Below are 23943 nucleotides of genomic sequence, written 5' to 3'. Positions count from 1 at the left end.
GAGAAGTCCATCAGCCAAGAGAGAGGCCTCAGCCCAAGGAAATGACAGCCCAGACAGAGTAGTGAGCCTGAGCAGTGACTGGGCAGGGATGCGGGTCGGGCACAGGCCGAGGTTGCCAGGTGAGGGAGAGTAAGGTTGTCTGGCTTAGAGGTGTACCTCGTGATCGAGAGCAGGGCTGGCCAGCTTTTCTATAAAGGGCCGGATGATGGATAGTTGAGGTTTCGGCGAAGCACAAAAGCAGCCATGGGTGAAATGCACACACATGGGCGTGGCTGTGTCCCAATAACATTTTATTTACAAAAAGAGGTGGGCTAGATTTCTCCCGTAGGCCATCGCTTGTCAGCCCCAATTTAATGGAAAGCTCGGCTGAATTTGCCTTTTCTCTCCTCCTCCTTTCATTCGCAGTGGGAAATTTGGACAGGTCTTTCGACTCGTAGAAAAGAAAACTAGAAAAATCTGGGCAGGGAAGTTCTTCAAGGCATATTCCGCAAAAGAGAAAGAGAATATCCGGCAGGAGATCAGCATCATGAACTGCCTCCACCACCCCAAGCTGGTCCAGTGTGTGGATGCCTTCGAAGAAAAGGCCAACATTGTCATGGTCCTGGAGATGTGAGTGGTTTGCTATGGGCCTGGGAGCCCCTCGCGCGTCGCCCCCACTGTCCACACCCAAGACCCTTCCGCCCCAGGATGGGGAGCACTGGAGGCCAGGCTGCAGCATGTAAGAGCCTCCCCAGCCCTGGTGGCTGGGTGGTGTCCCCTCAGAATGGCACATCTGCACACAGGAGTGGCCCTCACCCACTGATCACCACCCCACTGCAGCTCCTTGCTCATTTGCATAGCAGATTGGCAGATCTCTGAGGACCCCTGCCCCCTTTTCACCCCCACCTCCCTGTGAAAGTGTCAAGGTTACCGCTAGGCTCCTCGGCTGCGTTCAAAGGCATTGACTTAGAGGTGGCTTTGGAGGAGAAAGGGAGGGGACAGAGCAACTTCCTGAATGGCCTTCAAAAGAAGAGGGGCCCAGGACTGGGGGCTTGGGATATCGCGGGTGTAACCCTTCCTCCTGTCTCGGGATGGGCTCTGCAGGCCCCCATCCCGTGCTTGTTTGTACTTTGACTTCTCACCAGAGGGTTGTGCTTTCTGGGCTGGCTTGTCCATGCACAGGGGCCTGGATCGGAGGACCTCCAGCCAAGGCTTTCCTGGAATCCACCGTTTCCTCCACTTGCCTCAACCCCAAGCCACTGGCACGCATGCACATGCACGTGGACACATACACACACACACACGCACGCATGCACAGGTGCACGCCTGCACACACACACACACACACATAAACACATGCAAATACACATGCGCATACAGCCCCTCAGTAAGCCAGATGCCCTCTGCAGAGGGGTCTGTGTTTTTCAGTTTTCTTTCCTTTTTTTCATCAGAATTTGTGGTCAGTGGGAAACAATCACATCAAAAAATGTAAGAACATGCACAATAAACAGTTCCATTCCGAGCCCTGTCCCTCATCTACCCTTTTTCTACCTCCACCACTAATACCAGTAACCGTTTTTATAGGTTTTGTTTGTATCCTTCCAAAGTTTCGTTATGAAAATACAAGCATATGTGATTTAAAAAAAATATATTTCCCACCTTTTAGCACCAAGGTACCTCATATCCACTGTTCTATATTTTTGCTTCTTTTCATTCAGCAGTTCATCTTCGTATGAAGGGCTCTGAACGTTTCAGTGGCTGGTGAGCTTCCTCATTTGCCCTGCTCCGTGGGATTTGCTTGCATGCATAAACCACAGTTTCCTGGAGCAGTCTTCTTTTGGTAGGAGGTTGCCGGGTTTCCAGGCCTTTGCTTTTCCAAACAAGCAGTGTTTGTAACCTTGTACATACATCTTTTCATGCACGCCTGTGCACATCTGTAGGATACATTCCCAGAAGTGTCGTCATGCTAGATCAAAGGGTATGTGCATTTGAAATTTTTAGAAATCATGTGAAACTGCCTTCAGCATCCTTGCTTTGCTCATCCTGGGCTTCAGGGATCTTAGTCCTTTGGAGAGGATTCTCTCAACACTTTCCTTCCCAGGGAAGGTGAGGCCTCCCCAGGCTTGAGGTGTGATTTTTCTCTCCTGGCTCAGTGATCGCTTTGGTGTGTTTCCTTCCAGCTTATGTACATCTGGAAAAGCTAGCGTGGGTTAAAAGCACAGACTTAGAGTACAAAGTGAGTCTGATAAATCTCACGTCAATCCCAGCTCTGCCTCTTGTTGTGTGGCCTTGAATAAGTAACTCAGCTTTGCCAATCCTTAGTGTTATTATCGGTAAAAGGAGGATATAAACTGCCTCATGAATAATGTGGGGAATAAATGGAATCACGTAGTCAGGCATAGTGCTCTATAATTGGGACTTATTCTTAGTCGTATGATACATTGACATTTTCTGTGTCGTGGTCTCGTTCCCACTTAAAATTATTCGGCAAGCATTTTAACACACAGCCAGGTGTTGTGGAACAAAAACCCTCCTATTCAGGAAACCTGGAGTCAGGTCCTGTTACCACTGAGCTGTGATTTTGTAATTATTAAATCCTTCCAGCGAGGAGACATACTTGGATTAGACTCCCTTTTGGTTCTAAAATTCAGCAATTCTGTGGAGCTGTAAACTCTTCAAAGAATATCTGCATTCATATCTTAGAATCTGTTTCCGGCCCCAATTCGAGCTTACCTCCCCACTTGCAGGAAAGAGCAACCCGTGTCTGTGGCCTCACTGATCACTCCCTCACCATAGCCCTGTGGGCTCGGTGCTTCGCATTTATCCTAGAACAGGTTGCTTGGTCCAGGCAGTGTGGGCGTGTGGGGACATGTGAAGAAATGTCTTATGTTTAGAAGTTAAGCATTGGGCAAGTTTGGGAGAAGGTTCAGGGAGGGGGTAGGAGGCAGCCAAGCCTGGGTAAGGCCAGGCAGCCGCACCAGTGGGCAGAGCACCATACTTAGCGTGGAATTGGGAGTTGGCAAGCTGGATGGAAAAATGTTGAGAGAAAACGTAAGAAGGCTTCAGCTGGCCTGGCTTTCGTCCCTCCTCCCCATGCCTCCCCCGTGGGCAGGAGCAAGTCTGACAGGCACAGATGCCAGCCGAGTCTGCTGCACTTGGGGTAAGGCGCTTGCCCCTTGATAGGAGCTCAACCAAAGAAGTAGGAGCCCATTCACACTCCATCTGTACTGCCCTTCCAGCTTAGACAGACTTGGCCTCGCGAGGGCAAAGGCTGGTGTTCAGCGGTACAATTTGCCATTAGCCTCGTTTGAGGGAGGTACTGAGATTCAGAGAAGGACGGGGTCTGGTGATGTAGAAAAATGAAAACGTCTTCCAGGGTCTCCTCCTTCAGTTCAGCCACCTCCGACACAGTGAGAAATCAGAAGCAGTGTGTGTCTTCAGCCTTTCTGACCTCTGATGATGGGACAAGCCACAAGCCCCCATCTAGCATTGTTGCCCAGACACAGGGGTTCCCTCGGGCCCCTGGCCTGAAATCTCGGCTTGTCCTTTGGGAGTGCTCAGGCCCTTCCAGGTGGTGGTGGGACCCTCAGCACTGAAGCAGTACGATTTAGGCTGGATCATCCACTGCGCATCTCCCTTTTGTGCTGCCGTTGGCAAAATTGATCAAAGAATATCCAGCTGGCTGCCAGGAGACAAGAAGTAGAGGGTCTGGGTATGGAGCTCTCTGAAACACCATATCTTTTGGCTTTCAGTGAGGGCTGGCCAAGGTCTACACTTGGTGGGGGCGGGGGGTGAATTTGATCTCTTGGGATTAGGTAGCCTTGTTAGTCGGGATTCACTCACTCACTCACCTACTCACTGTTCATTTATTTATTTGTTTATTTTTTTTTTAAGATTTTATTTATTTATTTGACAGAGAGAGACACAGCGAGAGAGGGAACATAAGCAGGGGGAGTGGGAGAGGGAGAAGCAGGCTTCCCGCCGAGCAGGGAGCCCAATCCGGGGCTCGATCCCAGGACGCTGGGATCATGACCTGAGCCGAAAGCAGCCGCTCAACAACTGAGCCACCCAGGCGCTCCTCACTGTTCATTTATTAAGCATACATTTCCTCTGGCCCAGTCGTGTCCCTTGGCCCATCTCTGTGGGTGGCAGCTTCTTTCCATCCATAGTCTTGAGTATTTTGAAGAGAAACTGGGTAGAACCATTAATCCTGTTTATGTAACCCCTTCCATCCTAGGAAGTGGACCATAGGAACAGCTTTCAAAATACATTAAATATATTTGAATAGATTGAGCCTGTTTAAACTTATAATGAATAGGTTACCTCTAGAAAGGCAGTAGTAATTACTTCCATGGCTCAGATTTCTACTGCTCATTGCCTCAGACATTCCCAAGAGCACCACAAATAATGGTTGCTTGCTTTTCCGGAATATTTTACATTTAAAAGCACACATTTGGGGGCACCTTGTCAGTGCCAGATATTGCCAGGTATAAATAAAGAGATGAGCCAGACCTTTTCCACACATGTTCATAAACAACTTTAAGCCAAGGCAGGTCTGATGCAAAAGGGACAGACAAGACTGTGGAAACCCAGGGATGGAAAGAGCCTTTCTTCTGGGGAAATCAGTAGTGATTTCTCAGAGGAATTTCTCAGTGAATTTCCCAAGCTTGTCCCAATCCTAAGAATGACCTGGGGTGCTTATTGAACATAGGGACTCTCAGAGCCCTCCCGAGAGTTTCTAAATCAGAATCTGCAAGGGGGGAGAGCTTGAGAGTCTGTATTTTCAGTAAGAGCCCCAACTGGCTCTTTAAAAAAAAAAAAAAAAAAGGTAATTAACATTATTGAGCACTTACTATGTGTCAGGCACTCTTCTAAGCACTTCACCTATATTAAGTCACTCAGTCTTCACAGCAACCCTGTGAAGCGGGGCTGTTTTTATCTGCACCTTCCAGATGAGGACACTGAGGCACAGAGATGGTTAAGGATCCAGGGAGACCTGAGAATGGAGAGTCAAGTTTGCCTTGGAGCAGAGCAATAGAAATGGAGGGCTTGAGGACCGGGGCGCCACCTGCTGGCCGCCCGGGGACCTCCTGCTCTGTTGGTGCTTAGAGCGTCCGTTCTAGCGCCCCCAGCGGCCACTGGCCCAGACTGACCTTTCCCAGCTCGGCCCTCCTGGACAGTGTTGGTGATGGAGGCCCACACAGGCTGTGCTGTGCTGGGCCCCATGCTGCGCCCCTGTCTGTCCCTCCCTCAGGGTCACTGACAAGATCCACCTGACTCACCACAGGTTGTGAAATGGTGATTAATATGTGCTGAGCACCTACTGCGTGTCAGGCACGATGCTTTACAAAAGTTCCTTCACTCCTAACAACTCTATGAGGTAGGGACAGATAAGGAAAGCGGGGCTCAGAAAGGTTAAGTGACTTGCCTAAGGTCACACAGCTTGTAAAAGGCAGGGACAGGATCCACGCTCAGCTTTTTCCCTTCTTCATGATGGCTCCCATCAGAGAAGAGATGCCTCCTCTCCCCCAACCCCCCAAAAAGAAGAGGGAAGGCCCTTGGAAGACGATGGGCCCAGAACAAAGCCTACCCGGCCTCGTTCAGCTGGTGGACATACGGGCCATTGCAGAAAAGAGCTTACTGATGTCTGGATGCTATAAAAGTCACCAGGGAGATGCTTTAAACTTTCTGAGCAGCAAGGAAGGAAGGTGGGTCAGAGGGCTGGGACAGGGGCACAGAAAGGACCCATGTAACTCAGGGGACAAGGCCATGCATCTGCACTGAAAGGCAGTATGCTGGCTGGCTGTAGCCTGTGGGCCAGTCCTTAGAAGAAGATGCCCGCTGTGGGCCCCAGAAACTCCATGGTCAGGATCCAAAGTCTATCCAGGCAGGAGGATGTACTACACTTCCAGCCTGGGCGCGGGAGCAGGCATGATGAGTTAGTTACGGCTGGAAGGAGTAACCGATACTATAGGGCCTGGCCAGAGGAGGCATGGGGAATGGGTTACAGTCGATGAATTTTAGAAAATGTGCTGAGGCTCCTTATTATTGAAGATATTTTTCTGTTTCTGGCTATGTGAAACAAATGCTATGGGTGCTGTGAGTATTTCAAACTTCAATTCCCTATGACCAAAAGACACAGCTGGGTACAAGAACGAGCCCTTCCACGTCTGTGGTCATTCGGGGAGGGAGGCTGCCTGGTGGTTACCCTTTTTGCTGAGGAGATTATGTCTGAATCTCTCAGCTCATGATCATCTCTGAAACTACCCAGCCCAAATGCTTCCCTGAGTTCCCCAACATCTTAGTGGGCACAAACAGGGTCCCCCCCAGCGGGAAACTGGGAGGCCCTCCTGCCACAGTGGAAACTGGGACCAGCATAACAGGGCAGGGGCCGGGAACTGAGGAAGCCGCAGAAGTGCCCGGCGCCTCCTACCTGGGCCTTCCTGCCTGTCCCCGCTGCTCCTTCCCCGTGCCCCCCCTGCCCCTTCCCTAGCCTGCCCTTGGCCAGACCCCCTGCCAGCCTGGGCCCCGTGGTCCTGAGTTCTGACTGTTCCTTCTGCTCCCTCAGCGTGTCGGGGGGTGAGCTGTTCGAGCGCATCATTGACGAGGACTTCGAGCTGACGGAGCGGGAGTGCATCCAGTACATGAGGCAGATATCAGAGGGGGTGGAGTACATCCACAAGCAGGGCATCGTCCACCTGGACCTCAAGCCCGAGAACATCATGTGTGTCAATAAGACCGGCACCAGAATCAAGCTCATCGACTTTGGTCTGGCCAGAAAGCTGGGTAAGGCCACCCGCCTGTCCTGCGCTCACTCACATACCGTGACAGTGGCTGTTTGTGTTACACACATTGGGCATTGGAGGGAATGCACTGGGATGGAGTTAAAGTCAGAGACCGTGGGGGCTGCTGAGGCTCACATCCTGCCCCAGCCACCCACTAGACTTGACTTCGAGTCGCTATCCCTTATCTGTAAAATGGGATAATAGTAGTCCCCACATCATCGAGCTTTGGAGGGGGGGCGGGGGGGAGCCAGGTGCGTTAATACAGGTTAGGTGATGCAAGCAGTGCCTGGCACATAGTAGGCGCTCTGCAGGTGTTCACAGTTTATTATTGCTGCTGTCAGGATCCCCTCTTATGGCTTTCACTCTGGGACCTGCTTCTGCAACTCATTTTGGTGATGGTGCTTGCTCCCGTTAGCATCCTAGGCAACAGTTTCCAGAGCACTTTCACAGACTTTCACTGGGCTCTCAGAGCAGCCCTGTGAGGGCGGCGGGGCAGATTTTTGGAGCCCTGGTTTATAGACCGGGAAACCGTAGCTTTGCCCAGCAGGTCCCCCCACGGGTCAGGAGAGGTGCTGGGGCCGGAACAAGGACCGGGGACCTAGCTCAAGGTTCTCTGGAGCCCCTCTGCTATTCCTGCACTGGGTGGGGGGCGGGGAATGGGGGCAGGTGGTAGGGGACTTCATGCCCAGCCCTGCAGCCATCTTGGTCTGAGACCGTCTGCCTCCCGCCCTGCCCACATGCCGCCTGCCTGCGTCGCTCTTTGATGGCTAGGTAGCTGATGAAACAGCCTCACCCTCTACCCCTTGACCATTGCCCTGTCAACAAGGAACCGAGGGCTGGTGCAAACTGGACTTTCACCACCCCAGGGGCACTTGGTGCCAGGGCACGCCGTTACGAAGAGGACACTGAGGGAGCGAAGTTCTGCTGGGGTCTGACTTGCCAGGACGCGGTGCCCCGAGGCCAGGCGCAGGAGCCTGCTCTGCTCCACCCGCTGCAGACGTAGTGTGGGGGCGGCAGCTGGTGGACAGGGCCTGCCCTCAGGCAGGGACCACTCATTGTTTGAACAGATAGGGCCCCACTGGCCTCGGGAGCTGGCAGCATCAGAGCCCCAGGGACACAAGGTGCAGGCTCCCATGGTGAGAGAGCGCGGGGATGGTCGTGTCTCCCACAGCCCCGAGAGCTGGGAAGGGCTTGTGTGTAGCAGGAAGGGCTCAGGTGAGAGTAGAGCAGAACTCTCACATCTGAAGGCTCTTCAGTAGTCTGTCTTAGAGCATTTGCTGTGGGTTCCACAGTGACACAAGAGCAGGTGTGGCCCACAGGCCAAAGGTAGGCCACCTCCCACTGTGGACGAGATCCTCCAGGAGCTGGTACCATGGACATCCTACTGGGCATCTCTGGTCCCTTAAGGCTCAGTGACAGCAGCGTGGGGTTAAGGTCTTTCCTGGCTATACTCCCAGCAGCTCCTGGGAGGAGAGACAGGTGGGGGCAAAGGGATATAGCTCAGGAGTGGGACCGCCTGGGTTTAGGTCCTGACCCCCACTGTCAAAGGTGGGTAAATCACGCTACTGCCCTGGGCCTCCCTTTCTTCCTCAGGAACATGAGGATCATACCTCTCTCGCGGTTGTCGAGAATATTAAATAGCAAAGTCCTTACAAAACAGGCAGCAGGGTACAGAGGACATAGTGAATGTTAGAGATTATTGCCAAGCGCAAGTTACTGCCCCTTCTTCTGGGAACGCATGGGAGAGACAGACACATGAAAACCCATCTGGGGTGCAGGGGCTTCAGTGGCCTCCTCTTCCCGCCCCACCCCGCCCCCGACATTGACAGTGAGCGCTCAGTCTGTCAGCTTCACTGGTGCACTGATGCACCTGTTCGCAGGGAGGCTGGGTGTCTGTGCCATTCTCAAGGGGAGCGCAGCCAAGGGCCAGGCCTCCTCTGTGTCCCTCCCGTGCACACAGACAGCATTCACTTACCACAGGTTAGCTCCCGAATGTTCTGGTGATTGATCCCTCTCCATCCCTGTTACAGAGAATGCGGGGTCTCTGAAGGTCCTCTTTGGCACCCCAGAGTTTGTGGCACCGGAAGTGATCAACTATGAGCCCATTGGCTATGCCACGGACATGTGGAGTATCGGAGTCATCTGCTACATCCTGTGAGTCTCGGGGCACATGAGGGAGGGGCAGAGAGCTCCACAGGAGGGTCCCCAGGCTGCCCTGCCATTGAAGGAGCCAGTGTGGGTTATGGTGGAGAGCCCAGCCCAGAGTCAGGAGGGCCGCAGCTCCCATCCCCCTCCCACCAGCCTGCCCCACTCCTGTTTTCCCAATGAAGTCAGCAGCCCGTGTTGCACCTTTGTAGGGGTGGCTAGCGCTGACCCTGACACCCCATTCTGGGCCCTTCACTGTCCCTCATGCTGACCAGGCTGGGGTCTTTGGTCAGGAGGATGGAATGTGGCTGGTGCCGTATAATTTACCCTCATGCGTGTAGGTGGGTCCATGGAGAAGGAGGCAGGGAGCCCAGGTGCACATCTCCTGTGGGCATCATCGTTGTCTTCAGAAGACAGCACCCCATCCTCATGGCAGGGGGACCCCAACTACCAGCCTCATCCCTGAGCCCACTATATGGGCCAATTATAAGCACTTTTGATGAGAGAGCCGTCAGCAGACAACAGAAAGCCACACAGGAACTGGAATTGGGAAATCAGGTGGACAATATGGAGCCATTTCAGTTAATGATGCTGGAGAAGAACAGCGGAGGCCAGGAATGCAGACCAGAGCTTTGTGAGCAGTCATATGCACGAATCACCTAGGCCTCTCCTTAGATTGCAGATTCCGTTTCAGGAAGTCTGGGACACCGAAGAATCCACGTTTCTAACAGATTCCCGGTTGCCAGTGGTGCTGATCCAAGGACCGCACTTGGAGCAGCAGGCTCTAGAACGCACGCCTTGGTGGCATCTCACTGATTTAGTCTCTGAAACCCCAGGCTGCAGACAGTCCTTGGCCTCTGAGGGCAGTCCCTGAGCTTATGTGGCAACACACAGTGAAGGGATGGCCTCCTGAAGATGCAGATACGCATGCATTCATTTTGGGGAAAAAAACATATTTTTGTTGTTAAAGTGAAAGGAAAAATGTAATGTTTTCATAGAAAACTTGAGGAGGACCTAAGAAGGCTTTCTTTGGCCCCTGGGGTCTTCAGACCGGGGTAAGAAATGGCTCCAGGAGGTTCTGCTGCACAGCCAGGTTTAGAGCCACGGCTACGAGACGGAGTGATTTTGTGTGGGTGCAGAGTGGGCTGACCAAGACTGCTCCTCAAGTGCCAGGTGCCCCCTGCCCCGGGGGGCCCGGAGTTTTCTTTCTTTCCTACCTGCTCAGGAGTGTGATTCTCACCGTGACCTGTCAGGACAGCCTCCCTCAGTTACACCTGGGTCGTAGGCTCTGTCCCCCGAAGAGTCGTCTTCTCCCCTGCCCAGGTCACTCCCCCCCACCAGCACCTTCCCCAGAGCAGAGACAAGAAGAGCCCTGGCCAGGAGCGCATTTGCCTATTTCTCCCTCGCCTAGGCCTACCCCAGGAGAAAGAGGCTGTCAGGTAGTGGAAGCTCCAGTGAACAGTCCTCCTGGCTTCCTTGGTAAATAAGGAATTAGAGCAGGGCAGTGGGCCCAGTTATCCCTCCTGGGGCTCCCCAGGCTGCACGGTGCTCACACACAGCTCTGGCCCCAGGGGAAACACCTGGCCAGAGAAACAGGCTCACTCAGTTGGTTGCGTTCAGACCCAGCTGTCCTGTGGCCTGGTTCTGTCCCTGGGTCCCTCACAGATTCTCGCATGGGCTCTCGTTCGATCTTCACCACGAACCTGGGAGTGAGTTGTGGCAGGGATCTGATCTTCGCTTGGCTTGGAGGTGACCGGGGCCAAGGAAGTCCCCATGGCTGCCCACTTCCCACAGTCCTGGAGGGTGACCAGCCTTCCCGGTTCACCCAGGCCTGACGGGCTGCCCAGGAAACAGGACTTTCAGTGCTAAAGTGGGGCTGGTCTGGGAAACGAGGACAGCTGGTCTCCCTACTGGTCAGGGACTTGCCCTTAAATTTTCACAGTGAACAGGTCAGTGTAACCTGTACCCAGATGAAGAATCCCCACGTGGCTAGGACCCCTGCAGCCCTGCTGGGGCCCCTCCCAGTCACTGTCCCTCAGAGGTAGCCACCGTCCTCACGTCTAATGCTGTGCACCACTTTTGCCTGTTCCTGAACTTGATAGAAACGAAATCATACAGGAAGATGTGTCCGGCTTCCTTTGCTCAGCGTTGTTCACGAGACCCATGAGACCCATTTGCGTTACTGTGCGCGGTGGTAGATTGTCCGTTCTCGGTGCTGTGTAGTAGCCCACTGCATGGCCGCCATCCAGGGTATCCAGTCTCCGTTGATGGGCTTTTAATAGATGCCAGTGTGGGGTATTGCAAGTATTCTGGTCCATGGCGGATATATAATCTAGAACTAGAATTATTGAGCCATAAGAGCACTTTATTTTAAAATGCAAAGTCTTTTAGGTAGCAGAATATAATAATTTGGATAATATGTTATATTGCTTTACTAGATTACTTTTAAAGCTAAGACCAAGAAATAGGGAAGAGCTTTTTGAAATGGGGAGAAAATAATTTTGATGAATGGGGCACTATCCTGAAAGTGTTTGGCCAGCAGGGTGCAAGGAGAAGGGAGAGGTGCACGTGACCGGGAGGCAGGTGAGGGCGGGGCATGATGGACACAGGTCAGCTCTGTGGAGCCTCCTGCAGCCTCCGTGTCCAGGCTCCTGCACATACCACTGTGGGCTGCTCTTTCCCCCGGGACTTTTCCTGTTGGCTCTCACAATGAGGAGAGGCCTGGGAGCTCCCCTCCTGAGTGAACACCCTCAGCAGAGCACGTGGGACCCAAAACAAAAGTTGGAGCCAGCCAGATTGCTTCCTTCCAGACCCTGCCATGCAAAATTCTAGAGCTGCTGCTGGAAGTCTCTGGAAGAGGCTCTATGGCAGTCTTCATGTACCCTCTCTCCCTCTCTTTGGAGCTTGGTTGTCTGACAGTCCTCATCAAGGCCACCTTCCACATTTGTACCAGAGGAACCCCCCCCCATCTCCTTTCTGGGGCCAGTGAGAGATGGGGAGGCCACGGAGTTGGGGAAATAGGTAATAACTCATTTACTATTTGACACATATTTGGTGAGCACCTCCTAAAGGACCAGCTCTGTCCCCGTAGGTTGTTATGACTTTGTTGGAGGAACTCCTCAAACCCCTCAGGGAGATCAGGGCTGATCTTGTCCCCACACTGGAGACCCGGCCTCGCTGCCTGCCCTGGGTTTTCCAGGCAGAGTAGAGATGCAGTGAGTGGCATTATGGGCCCCCCGCTACCTTCTCATCCCTGATTCTGGAGGGAGATGGTAGATTTTGTGAATTTCCTGGAGATTTTTCTGGTGTTAGCAATGGCTGGTTTTAGGCAGGAGGAGAGAGGATGGGAGTGCTCTAGTCCACACTTCAAGGATGTCCTAAGCCTTATCTCCTTTTCTAAAACCTCCTTTCCTTTCCTGCTTTCCTCTCCCCTATTTTCTGAGCACTTAGTGATCCCTCACTGCCTGTGGGGACACCAGAACCCTTCTCTGTGCCTTTCTCTTACCCCTATTCCAGAATTCCTTCTCTCCCTCCCTTGCTCCAAGGCAAGGTAAAGGGCAATCACTGCTCTGCCTTCTCCCTACCAGATTCCTAGTGGGCTCAGTGACAGACTTCCCATTTCAGCTCATTTGTCTTTTTTTTTTTTTTTTTAAGAGAGAGAGCACAAGCAGGAAGAGGGGCAGAGGGAGAGGGAGAAGCAGATCCCAGGGAGAGGGAGAAGCATGATCCCAGGACCCAGAGATCATGACCCAAGCTGAAGTCAGATGCTTAACCAACTAAGCCACCCAGGCGCCCCTCAGCTCATTTCTTGAGAATCTACTGTGGTCCAGAACGTTGCGGCCATCCCCATCCAGAGTCTAACTTCTAGGGACGTCAGCCCAGTGAGCTAGGGAGGAGGCCCAGTACCCAAGTATTAGGTGCCTACTCAGACTTGCAGGTTTGGGTACAGGGTTCTTCGGAGGGATCCAACAGCCCCACTAAGGGCTGTCCTTGCCCTCCCCACTGCTGAGCCCAGACATGCTCTCTGATTCTAGCTCCAGGCACCCTGAGCCTGTACCAGACCCAGCCACCACCTGCAGGTTTTGCTCTTCAGAGACTTAGGCTGCAGTTAGTGTGACTAACCCAGGGGGTCTACTTTCCCAGCCACTGCACGAAAAGATACCCGGTTCTTCCTCTGGGACCTAACCAGCCCCCTCAAATCTTTCCACCACCCCAGGGAATGAGTATCTGAAGGCTAACATGGGATAAAAGACTAACCTCTTCCTAAGACTTCAGGAGCTCTGCTGGCCCATGTGTGGTCTCTTTCACTGGCCATACCTGAAGGAGGGTCGTCTGCTTGAAAAACACCATGAGGAAAGTATAGTGAAAGAGACATTTCTGTACCTTTCTCTGTTCTGACATTCTGCCCTGCAAGCAGAACAGTCTTCTGCATCAGATTCCCTGGGCAAAGTTTTGTTTCAGTGAGAGATTAAGAGTTAAAAAATTAGAACAGCCTGTAGTCACGACCTCTGTGACTCATCAGCGACCATGAAAAATGGATGTGAAGACTTTGGACACGCTTGTGAATGACAATGTCAAGTGACAAAAAAGTGGAACACCCGAGAATTTTCCCATGCTGATTACAGTTGTATAAAAAAACAGATAAATCTGTTGGTTATGTTGGGGAGGAAGAAAGAACTTTCCTCCACCCTCTTAGGTTCTTTTCTTGGAGGCCTGCAAATCAAACTGACAAAAGGCAGATTAACAAGAGAAAAAAGCCAGATTTAATTATGTATATATGCATAGGAGTTCACAAAGAAATGTCATTCAAGAAGGTGTTTAGAATTGGGGGCTTATATACTATTTTAACAGACCAAGCAAGTAATTGTAGAGAAATAACTAGTCAAAGGAAAAGAGGTTTGGGGCTTCTGGAGGGTGTAAGTTATGAGAAGGTGACTAGGAAGTGTGTAGTAAATAAGGGTTGTTTAGCAAGGTCTGTTATGAAGATGAGTCTCCTCTTTCTGGGAAGGGTTGAAAACATATTTACAAATGGAAATTAATGTCACCTTAATAAAGAGAAATGGATGTCCTGCTTTGAGACAGAAAGGGAGGGCAAAGAGCTAATTGCCTTCAGCTCAAAACATTCTTTATACCAAAGTGGCATATTTTGGAGTGGCATACTTTGATCCCCTTCAGTTAAAAAATGAGATAAAACTAGGAAGAGGGGTGGGTAGTTGTGTTTCTAACACTAATGTTATTATGTTTGTTGATTGGGTTCATCAACCCAACCCATACGTGATCCTTGTGCAAATTCTAGCAATAAAAAGCCCAAAAAAGAAATTTTTTTTAAAAAAGTCCTGCCAAATCCCACCACCAAGAAATATTACTGAAATTCTGACACTCTCTTTGTCATCATGCTCTGCATATATTGCAAGTTTTATTTTAGAGACATACTCTTTAACAGGAATTCTGTGGGAGCTTGGCAGGCAAGGACCCAGCCAGGGCTGGGGGTATTTCAGATGGCTGGGCTGCCAGAAAGGAGGGCTGCCAGAGACGAGGAGGCTCTCCCCAGCTGTGAACTTTACAGAGATTAAGCCCTATCTTTGCAGGATTACAGTCCCTAATTAGGAAAGGAGGTTTAGAGAAGAGGATGGTGCAGCATTCCACAGCAGGGTTGTCTGCTCTTCTTGCAGTCTTCGGAATGCGGCAGGACTTTCCCCCTCTTTGTTTCAAATGCAAAATGTAAAGACAGAAGGAGGCGTGTAGCTGACAAGCAAGAGTCAGGCTGCTTCGAGATGGGCTAGCTGGGGTCACACTGAATCACAGAGATGGGGAGAGCTGGAAGCCCCTAGGAATTCTAGCCCAGTACCCTTGGTGGAAAAAAGGGGAACCTGAGGCCCAGAGAGTGTGTGTTGGGGGAGGGGGGAGAGGAATAGCCTATAACGGTGCAGACTCGGGAGTGGTTCGCGCCCACCCTTCCTTCGTTGTCATGTAACCGAGCATAATTAGCCCCATGCCTTCTTCAAACAGAACAGAAATCAGTGTTTTGCTTTAAGACATTTTAATGCCATCTGCAAAACTCTGTTATTCTAAAACACAAGTATATTGACCAGGGCAAGACAACCCACATTGCAAAGCTTTCTTCTTTTTACAAAAGGTTTCGCCAGAGGCTTCCTCCCATGGCAAGCTTGCCTCACAATATATCAGTGGGTTTTGTTTTACAAAACTTAGTTTGCAGGTGCTGTTGTATTTCATAAGCTGAGGCCGTTTGGATGTAGAGACGCCTCCAGAAGGGTTTGTGTCATTGTTTATGATGATGGGTTCTTAAGGATTTGGGGGAAAGGGACATTAGTGAAGGCTTCATCTGGAAGGTTGATGGCATGAAGGCCCTGGATCCATCTCATGGGACTCAAGTGGGGTCAGGGCAGGAGCAGCTACATAATTTGTGGGGTCCCATGCAGAATAAAAAGGGGGAGTGACTTGTTCAAACGTTACTATGACTTTCAGTATGACAGGAGCAGATCATTAGACCAAGAGTGGGACCTTCTAAGGGTGGGGCCCTGTGCACCTGCCTAGGCCTGACCCCCAGGAGGTCGCCCTAGGTCAGGGTAAATGGCCGGGGGGACGGTTGGTACAAAGATGAGGTACACGGAAGTGAGCAATCAGGCCGGTAAGCCGTAAATCTGTCCTACTTGGCTTTGAGAGACTTGGCCTTACAAATATCATTTGCCTTAAGTTATTGGTAAATGCGTCATTCCTGAGGTCACAGATTGGTGAGGCAGTGGGCGTGAACTGTACGTGGAAGAACTGTATAATATCTGCAGTCATGAACAAAGCTCCTTACTATGGACCAGGCCTCATGCCAGAGCTAGACACCATGATGGCTTCATCTGCATAGAAATACTCGTCTAAAGGTGCAGTTAAGATCTAGGCTCTGGAGAAATGTGCCTGGGTTCAGATCTCACTGATTGAAACCTTGGGCAAGTTACTTAACCCCACTCTGTGCCCATCCCCTCGTCTGTTAAAGTAAGGAGTTACCTGGGTTATAGGGTGGTATTAAGATTGAATGAGTTCATCTATTTTAAGCTGTTTGCCCAGTGCCTGGCACACGGTAAATGTTGGCTGCCAGGATGCTCTTGATGGAGGAAAAGGAGGAAGAGGAGAAGTAGAATAAGTAAAAGTGGTGACCACTGTATAGTTAAGTGGTAGGTTCTCCATTATATAGAGGAGGACAACATGGCACGGAGAGATTAGGAAATTGTCCCAGATCACCCAGAAAAGGAACAGACTGTGCCATTTCCTCAGCCTTGGTATCTCTTAGGGAAGCTTTCTGGTTTGGCCTAAGTGCCTCAGGCTCACTGGGATAGCCGGATCAGCAAACCCATGTTGCTGATTCCAAGTCTGCTGTTCGTCCATGCTTGCTAAGCACCCCGGGCGTGCTGGGCCCTGTCATTGGTGCTGATGGTGTGAGCGGTAGAAGGGAGCAGGGGCGGCCCGGTGTGGTGGTGAGTGCTGTACCATGTAACTAGTCCCTGGTGAGGGTGGCACCAGCACAGAGAGGAAGGTAGTCTTCCACCCAGGAGCCTTGGAGAAGGTTCTGGGCTTTGGGCAAGAACAAAGGACAGGGAGGAAGGGCCCTGCTGTGTCCTGCCAAAGCCGTAAACTGACGTAAATTCCTTCCCCTCAGCCTCACAGGCAGGTGGTGACAATAGGCAGTGACACGCCAAAAGTACTGTGAGCCCTGAGAAGAGTCGGGGCCACGAAAGCCTGGGGAACCACGCCTTCTCTTTTCTCTGGCGGGAGGCAAGGCAGGCACAGGGGTGTGATGGGTGCAGGCTTTTGCGGGCCCTCACCTTTGACTTCAGTAACACTTGGAGGGACCGTCGCACCGTGTCCTCCCTGCCAACACCCACCCCCATTCACCGGCTGTCCTGTTCTTCTCTTCCAGGGTTAGTGGACTTTCCCCCTTCATGGGTGACAACGATAACGAAACCCTAGCCAACGTTACCTCAGCCACCTGGGACTTCGATGACGAAGCGTTTGATGAGATCTCTGATGATGCCAAGGATTTTATCAGCAACTTGCTGAAGAAAGATATGAAGTAATGAGTTGACATTTCCATCTTTTCAGCTTCCCCACTCCCTGGACTGGGGTCCGGAAGCAGGGACTTCCTTTGCCCGGTGTGGGTCCCCTCTCCCCTGAGGAGAGGGGGGCAGGCACTGCGAGTAGTGGGGAGGAGAAGGAGTCTTCCTAGGCCCCCCGCTCCCCAACACCCGACTGGTCTTGAGAAGCACAGAAACCTCACTCGAAAAGCAACCCTTGACCAATGTTGCAGGGAGAGGAGCAGCCTGCTCTGTGTGAATAATGATATAGCCCCTTTGGTTTTCTGTGTGCGAGTGTGGCCACGGAAGCCAGGCTGAAACCTCAGTCCCTCTTCGGAGGTTACTCCGGAAGTATCCTGTTTGTGGCCCCTGATCATACCCCTGTGCTAATCTGGCTTGGTGTTTTTTCCATATCTCAGTGATTTAAGAACTGCCGGCCTGAACAGGGTACCTGCTCCCACTGGCCTAAGTGAGGCTGTGATTTCAGACCACTGGCTCAGCCCTGTCCCCACGTGGTCCCTGGCCCCCCTCACCGTGCAGGCTGTGGGGGCTGCCGGGAGCTGCCCTTGTGGTCGGTGGAGGGACACATAAAACAGTAGTGACCACTGGGAGGCCGGTGTGTTGGGTCATATGGACGGCCTGAGGCCGTGACAGCAGGTCAGACACACAAGGCGCACTGTAAGTGTTCCCATGAGAGAGGAGCGGAGCTGGGGAGGCTAGGGCGGAGGCCTCGGGTGTGGCCAGCCAAATTCGTGGGTGAGGACTCTCCGGGTGAGGGAACTGGTGGGAGTACAGCAGCGGGGTGGGGACGCTGTGCGTGTGTAGGGAAAGCTGGCCTGCCCTGGGGAAGGGAGCCGTGGCTGTCAGATGAGAGCAACCGGCCCGTTGGGTGCCTCGCCTGCTCTGTAAACAGGTGGCCAGATGAGGCAGGGCCTGGCCCCAGGAGCCCCCCAGTAGCATTTGGCAACAGGGAACAGTTCTAAGCTTTGCCCTAGAAGGGTGGCGTTGAGTAGGTGGGGTACCAGATGAGAAGGGGAAGGGCGGCCAGACTCCCCAGTCAGGTGACTGCATTAGCCAGGTGACTTTGGGGTGCAGGTTCCGCCCTGTCTGCCTAGCCCACAGACCCCCTGAGGCTACCAGTTATCTTGTTCCCCTTTGGGAGAAATCCTGTTTGGGACCAAGAACACAGCTGTGAAAAGAGCAGAGCTGGAGGGTCTCTCAGATGGCTCCGATTTTCTGGTTATGTGTCCACCTCTCAGTCCTTTTGAGCTACCTCAGGCCAAACTCCTCCAGAAGCTACATCCACACTCCTTCGGTGAGGCCTTTTTGGCATTTTGCTCTCACAGCCTTTGTAGCAGAAGTAGGCATGACCTGGGTAGAATCTGGATATTGTGGGGGCCTAGATTCCCTTCCAGTGGGAGCGATCCTCACTCTCAGGGTGCTTCATGGAGATGCAGACCTCCTTCCCAATAACACTGGTCCAGGATGGCTTTTGTCCATCGAGCTTCATTCACTGAAGATTTGGTAAATGAGGCATTATGTATATACCTGTTTTCTCATCCGACCTTGAATTAATTCAGTAATGAGCTGTGCTGGCCCCTCTGTGCTCATAAAATGGATTCACCAAAGAACTGATTTCAAATTATCAAGACACTCGATTCCCATAAACTCTTAAATGTAGCATCTCTTTAGCCAGAAATCTCCACCTATCTACACTTCTTAAAATATTTTTGTATTATAAAATTAATACATGTAAATTGTAGAAAATATGAATATAGGAAAATTAAAATAATCCGTAATCCCTTTATCTAAAGATCACTACATTTTGCTATACTTAGCAAATTTACTTATACTTATTTTTCTATGTATGTTAACATTTGGTTCTTTGGGCTCTATTAGTCCTATTACAATTAAGGTGATGACCCTGAATTATTTCTAGAATCCCAGAGCTTTCAGAAAGATTAAATGAGTCTGAGTGCAGTTTCTAAGGTTGTCATAATTCATAGGTTGTATACAGGACATACTTCTGAGTTTTAACAAGAAAAACCCGACACTCAACCACAACATAAGACATGAGAGCTCAGTGATTCTCAGGGATTTTGGCCTAATGTTTTACTCTCTCCTACCCCAGACAAGGAGACAGAAAGATTAGGCCTCCACAGCTCCCTGCCCGCCGTGTGACCCCACCGTAGAATATCATTCTCAGATGTGTCTGCCTTTACCCTTCCTAGACCCCAAGGGCAGGTCATGAGACTCCAGTTGCTTACGTGGTGGTTAGGCCTTAACACTTAATCACTTACATAGAGTAAGTCAGTGTAACTCAGACCAAGAGGGGAAAAAGGCCCAGGAGCACAGTGACCCTGATCATGGTGGATGGACTGGGAACAGAGAGAGCCCTGGGCTCTGCCCTGTGTGACCAAGGACAGGTGACTTCCCATTTCTGATCTGACCAGCAGTCTCTGAGGTCCCCTCCTGCTCAGAAATCCTCTGATCTCTGCCTCCATCAGAAACCGCCTGGACTGCACCCAGTGCCTTCAGCATCCATGGCTTATGAAAGACACCAAGAACATGGAGGCCAAGAAACTCTCTAAGGACCGCATGAAGAAGTACATGGCAAGAAGGAAATGGCAGGTAACGAGGGTATCCCTTTGGACTCAGATGTTGCCCCTCACATTTGCTTTATTGGAGCTACCCTCAATCCAAGAATATTTACATCTGTTTCTGAAATAGTCTGGGACCAAGACCGACATTTCATGTCTTTGTGGCTAGGGTTGAGCAATGTCACCTTGAAAACTATTTGGCAAACCTGGAGAATGTGATCTCCTTAAAGACAGTGTGATGGCCTTATATTTCTTTATAGTGAAGGAGGAGGGCACAGGATCTACAAAGAGAGATATGGTCCCCACTGTCTAGGGAGATTGTACGTTACTATGTGTCCTTGGGTGAGTGACAACCTTCCCATGCCTTCATATTCTCACCTGTAAAATGGGGGTAATAGTGGTACCAACATCACAGCATCTTTGGTGGAATCATATGAAGTAATCTTCATCTGGCCTTGAGCATATTGCATGGCACATAGTAAGTGTTCAAAAATGATACCAGTAACTCATATGTATGGAGGGCTGGCCATATGTCAGGAAACATTCAAAGCACTTTCTATGCGGTGAGTCTTTTAATCCTAGGAGGCAGGTACTATTATTAACCCCACTTTACAGACAAGCTGAGGCTGAGAAAGGTTAGGAAAGTTACCAAGGATCACGTAGCTAGTAAATGGGAGTGGATTCAAACCCAGAGCCTGGCTCCAAAGTACAGTCTTAACAATGGCACAAAATTGCCTCTGATTAATAGCAGATGGATAAAATTGTCATCCAAAACCATAGAGAACTTGTCACCAGCTATTTTATTTTTATTATCACTATTAGTATTACAAAATGTCTGGGCTATGGTTTCTACACGCTGGTACATGGGTTTCTATACTCAAGGAATGTATAGTGTAATGGGGAACTGAAGCAAATGGACATAAAAGGACATAATGCACACCAAGAATCATAAACTATCAGTATAGCCTTCCATAGCCATATATGTGAGTGTAGATGGGAGAAAGGAGTCAGTCACACCAGAGTTGGATGTGGTTGTGAGGAAATGCTGCCAGGGGGAGGACTTTGAAAGTGGTCATGGAAAATGGGCTAGAACGAGAGAAGAGGGGATACAGCACAAACGGAGGAGAAGGCGCAGAGGTACTCGCCCCGACAGGAGCAGAGTCCTTTAACTGGGCAGCCAAGGGAACTGGGGCATTTAAAAATGGTCTGTGTGGCAGAGAAGAAGGAAATCTCTGTTCTAGAGGCAACTGGGACACTGGTAAGTTGCCATAGAGCAGGACTAAACTGTAGTCACTAAACCCCCAAAAAGCACAACTTCACACAGAGGTTGAGAGGAGGAGAGGCGGAGGGGGCCTTAGGGTGCATGTGTTTAAGGGGTTACTGCCCCCTGAGTGGCTCAGCCAGGACTCCCCCACAATGGGAGTCAGTTCCTGGTTAGCCCCCACTGAAGGTTTAGGGGGGTCTCTCGGTTCCCTCAAGTGCCAGGTGACTTGGAACACCTGTGTTGCTTACCTTACCCTCTGGTATCATTAGGATCCAGTGAAATCGGAGTAACTAATGTTCTTAAAACATAAAGGGGTCCATAAAATCAAAGTTGGCTTTATTAATGATCCTATGGCCAGTAGATCTCAAAGAAATAATGGTATTTCTGGAGTGAATAGGGTGGCTGGTGTGGGGGTGGGGTGGTCCTACATGCAGGGAGTCTCACGGGATTTTGCTTGGATGATGCTGTGGGTTAAGAGGCAGCCTTATTACTTCAAGCTCTCTGGGAGCATTGACACATCTGTTGATGAACCAAAGCCTTCAGGAAGGACCTGAACCCAAGGGACAGGCACAGAGAAAAGGGAATGGGAGAGGAAATAAATGGAATCTTTTAGTCTGACGGGTCAGGGAAACATAATTTGTGCTGATACTTTAAATCACAGTTTTTCCTACTTGTTAACAGTGTTACTAGCCATAAGGTTTTCTGGAAGTGAGAAGGGAAAGGAAAGGATAGAATTCAGAGAAGGAACCTTAATTTCATACCTTCATATAGGTAGCAGCATTTGGAAATAGGTTTTCCACAAAAATAGTGGTTAGGTTTCACAAAATTAACACACAAAAGTAGTCTATAAAATCCCAGGTAGCACAAGATGTCCCTGAAGCATAATTTCACTGGTAATGGCTCACCTGCATCTAACCATCCACATTTTTTACCCCAGATTCCAGGACCTTAGCACACCCTGAATAGGGGCTTCCCTCTCAGAGCAGCTGAGGTTGCGTGTGGTGGGGCAGAGTAAAGTGCAGTGGAATAAAATGGGGTGGACTGTGGTGGAGGGAAGGGCCCAGGGCCGACACAGGTGGCCCAGAAATCTCTATGGCTGCACAAGAGAAGGTTCCTTGCTATCGTTCTGGTGTGGTTTCCATAAAAGGCCCAGGAAGAAGGAAGTAACATGAGAGCAAATCCCTATAAGTAAGGTAACATGTAGATGACTAATCATGTCATTGATCTTAGGAGTCATTGATCTTCTGAAAGAAGGTACGTTTTTTATTTATATGAAAGAATTCTAAAAAGACGTGATGAGCAGCAGCACTGAGGGTGAGTTGAAGAGGGTAACAGCGCTGCTGCTTGTGAAACTGGAAACAAAAGACTGGGAATGAGAGGCCTGTGGGCAGCCATCTTTATTTTCTGAGACCCACAAAGACTCCAGCAGTATGGACCATAGGCCCATCGAGAAGAAAGCTTTTGACTCTGTATAGCAGAGAGTACTCTTGGCCATCACATTTGGATATTCACTTATCAGGGGAAACTGGAGTCTCAGAGCTGTGGGTATATATGTAGGGTCTATGATGGCTGGCTGGCTGGCTCTAGGGTGACCAACTTGCCCCAGTGTGCCAGGGGCCATCCCAGCTTTAGCCCTGAAAGACTCTCCTCCTGGGAAACCTCTCCGTCCTTGGCAAACCCAGGCAGGTTAGTCACCCTCGCTGGCTCCCCCAAGGGAGGGAGTCTGTGTGGCATTAGGGAGGACCGTACAAACAGTACCCGCCTGGAGCACAGGAACCCAGCCTGGGCAATTGCCCTCAGACAAGAAAAAGACTTCCTCAAAGCAAGGATGGAACTTAGGGTATTGAAATTTTCTTGATGTTCCAAAAATTTCTAAAATCTTAGTAAAGCAGCAACCAATTTTCAGCTCAAAGGCATGAAACTGGAAGACTAGAACGTACAGATGTATTTCTAGTTGTGACAATTTCTCTACTGATTTTTTTTCATAAATCAGTTCCCAAAGATTGATGTATATTATTTTTAAGATTTTCCTTATTAAGCACTTCTTACTTTTCTCCCTGTTCTAGAAATTAGATGCTGTAATACTCCATCTGATGGAAGCCTCTTTGTTAATGTGTATTGGCTTCCTTCTCCGAAATACTCTCTTTTATCTGCCTTGTTCTGGCAACTTCACATTAGTCATTTTGTTAATAGAAGAAGAAAGACTTCCTTATTCCACACCATACAAGTGAAGACAGTCCTAATCAGTCACAATCCAGGAGTTTGGAATTAGGGAGCCCATGGGCTCATGGGGAGTGTTCCCTGCTACACAGTCACAAGTATGGATCATAGTCTCTCTGGAGAAGACTGGAGCTATAGGGAGATTCAAATCTGGTTCAAGAACATGAGGTCCACAGAGAGGAACTGATTTGCATAGTAAATTTCTACTCTCTGAGTTGAGCGACTCCTGGCCCAGGCAAACCAATCTGTGTTGGGTAAAGGGAATCGAGAGCCAGAGGGCTGGGTCTGAGAGTTTGGCTGACTTGGGAATAGTCAGGTCTGACGTCGACTCCATAGGGAGGGCTGCCGTGGCTGGCACCTCCTCTTGCCCCTTCCTGAGGTCAGGATGAGCTCCCATGGGAAGAGCTGGATCTTTCCAGCTAGCACAACAAATAGATCAATGATGTCACCAGGAACAGCCTCTCCAGGCAGAGCATGCAAGACTGCCAAGTGGACTCAGTCTGCAGGTACATTCTCTGCAGGGCCACGGGGCCTCTGCACACAACTAAGTTGGTCCATTGTCCTCTCATCTTCTTCCCCCATCCCAACATCACCTCCACCTGGGGCTTCCGGAATTCTGTTCCGAGGGACGCAGCTTCACCATGGTGACAGAGGGCCGGAAACATAACCACACCACAATGATGTATGCGAGAGGGCGGATGGCCAGAGGACAGAGCAGAATGGAATGTCTGTCCAAAGTGCATGAAAAGAGTCAGCCACAAGGATGGCGTGTGACAAACAGAAAAGTGGTGGCCGTTATAGCAGATCTCGGCTTAAACCACACACACACACACACACACACACACACACACACACACACACACACACAC

At 50.5% G+C, this 23943-nt stretch overlaps 1 protein-coding gene across 12 annotated transcripts in view; it reads left to right on the top strand.

The window, feature by feature from the left end:
* The window catches only part of MYLK (myosin light chain kinase), a 259025-nt gene that overhangs the window by 227675 nt on the left and 7407 nt on the right, over positions 1–23943 (top strand). For all 12 annotated transcript variants that reach the window (XM_073894409.1, XM_073894402.1, XM_073894398.1 and 9 more), the window contains 5 exons: positions 406–609; positions 6548–6765; positions 8795–8918; positions 16837–16989; positions 19498–19621. In XM_073894409.1, the coding sequence (XP_073750510.1) occupies positions 406–609; positions 6548–6765; positions 8795–8918; positions 16837–16989; positions 19498–19621 (823 nt within the window). The remainder of the gene's footprint in view (positions 1–405; positions 610–6547; positions 6766–8794; positions 8919–16836; positions 16990–19497; positions 19622–23943) is intronic.

Source organism: Callorhinus ursinus, unplaced genomic scaffold (genome assembly GCF_003265705.2).
Source record: "Callorhinus ursinus isolate GAN/ISIS: 27379988/994484 unplaced genomic scaffold, GSC_fseal_2.0 scaffold1, whole genome shotgun sequence".
Classification (NCBI taxonomy): domain Eukaryota; kingdom Metazoa; phylum Chordata; class Mammalia; order Carnivora; family Otariidae; genus Callorhinus; species Callorhinus ursinus.
Note: the sequence above shows the minus strand (reverse complement) of the source record. Positions and strands in the feature narration are given on the sequence as shown.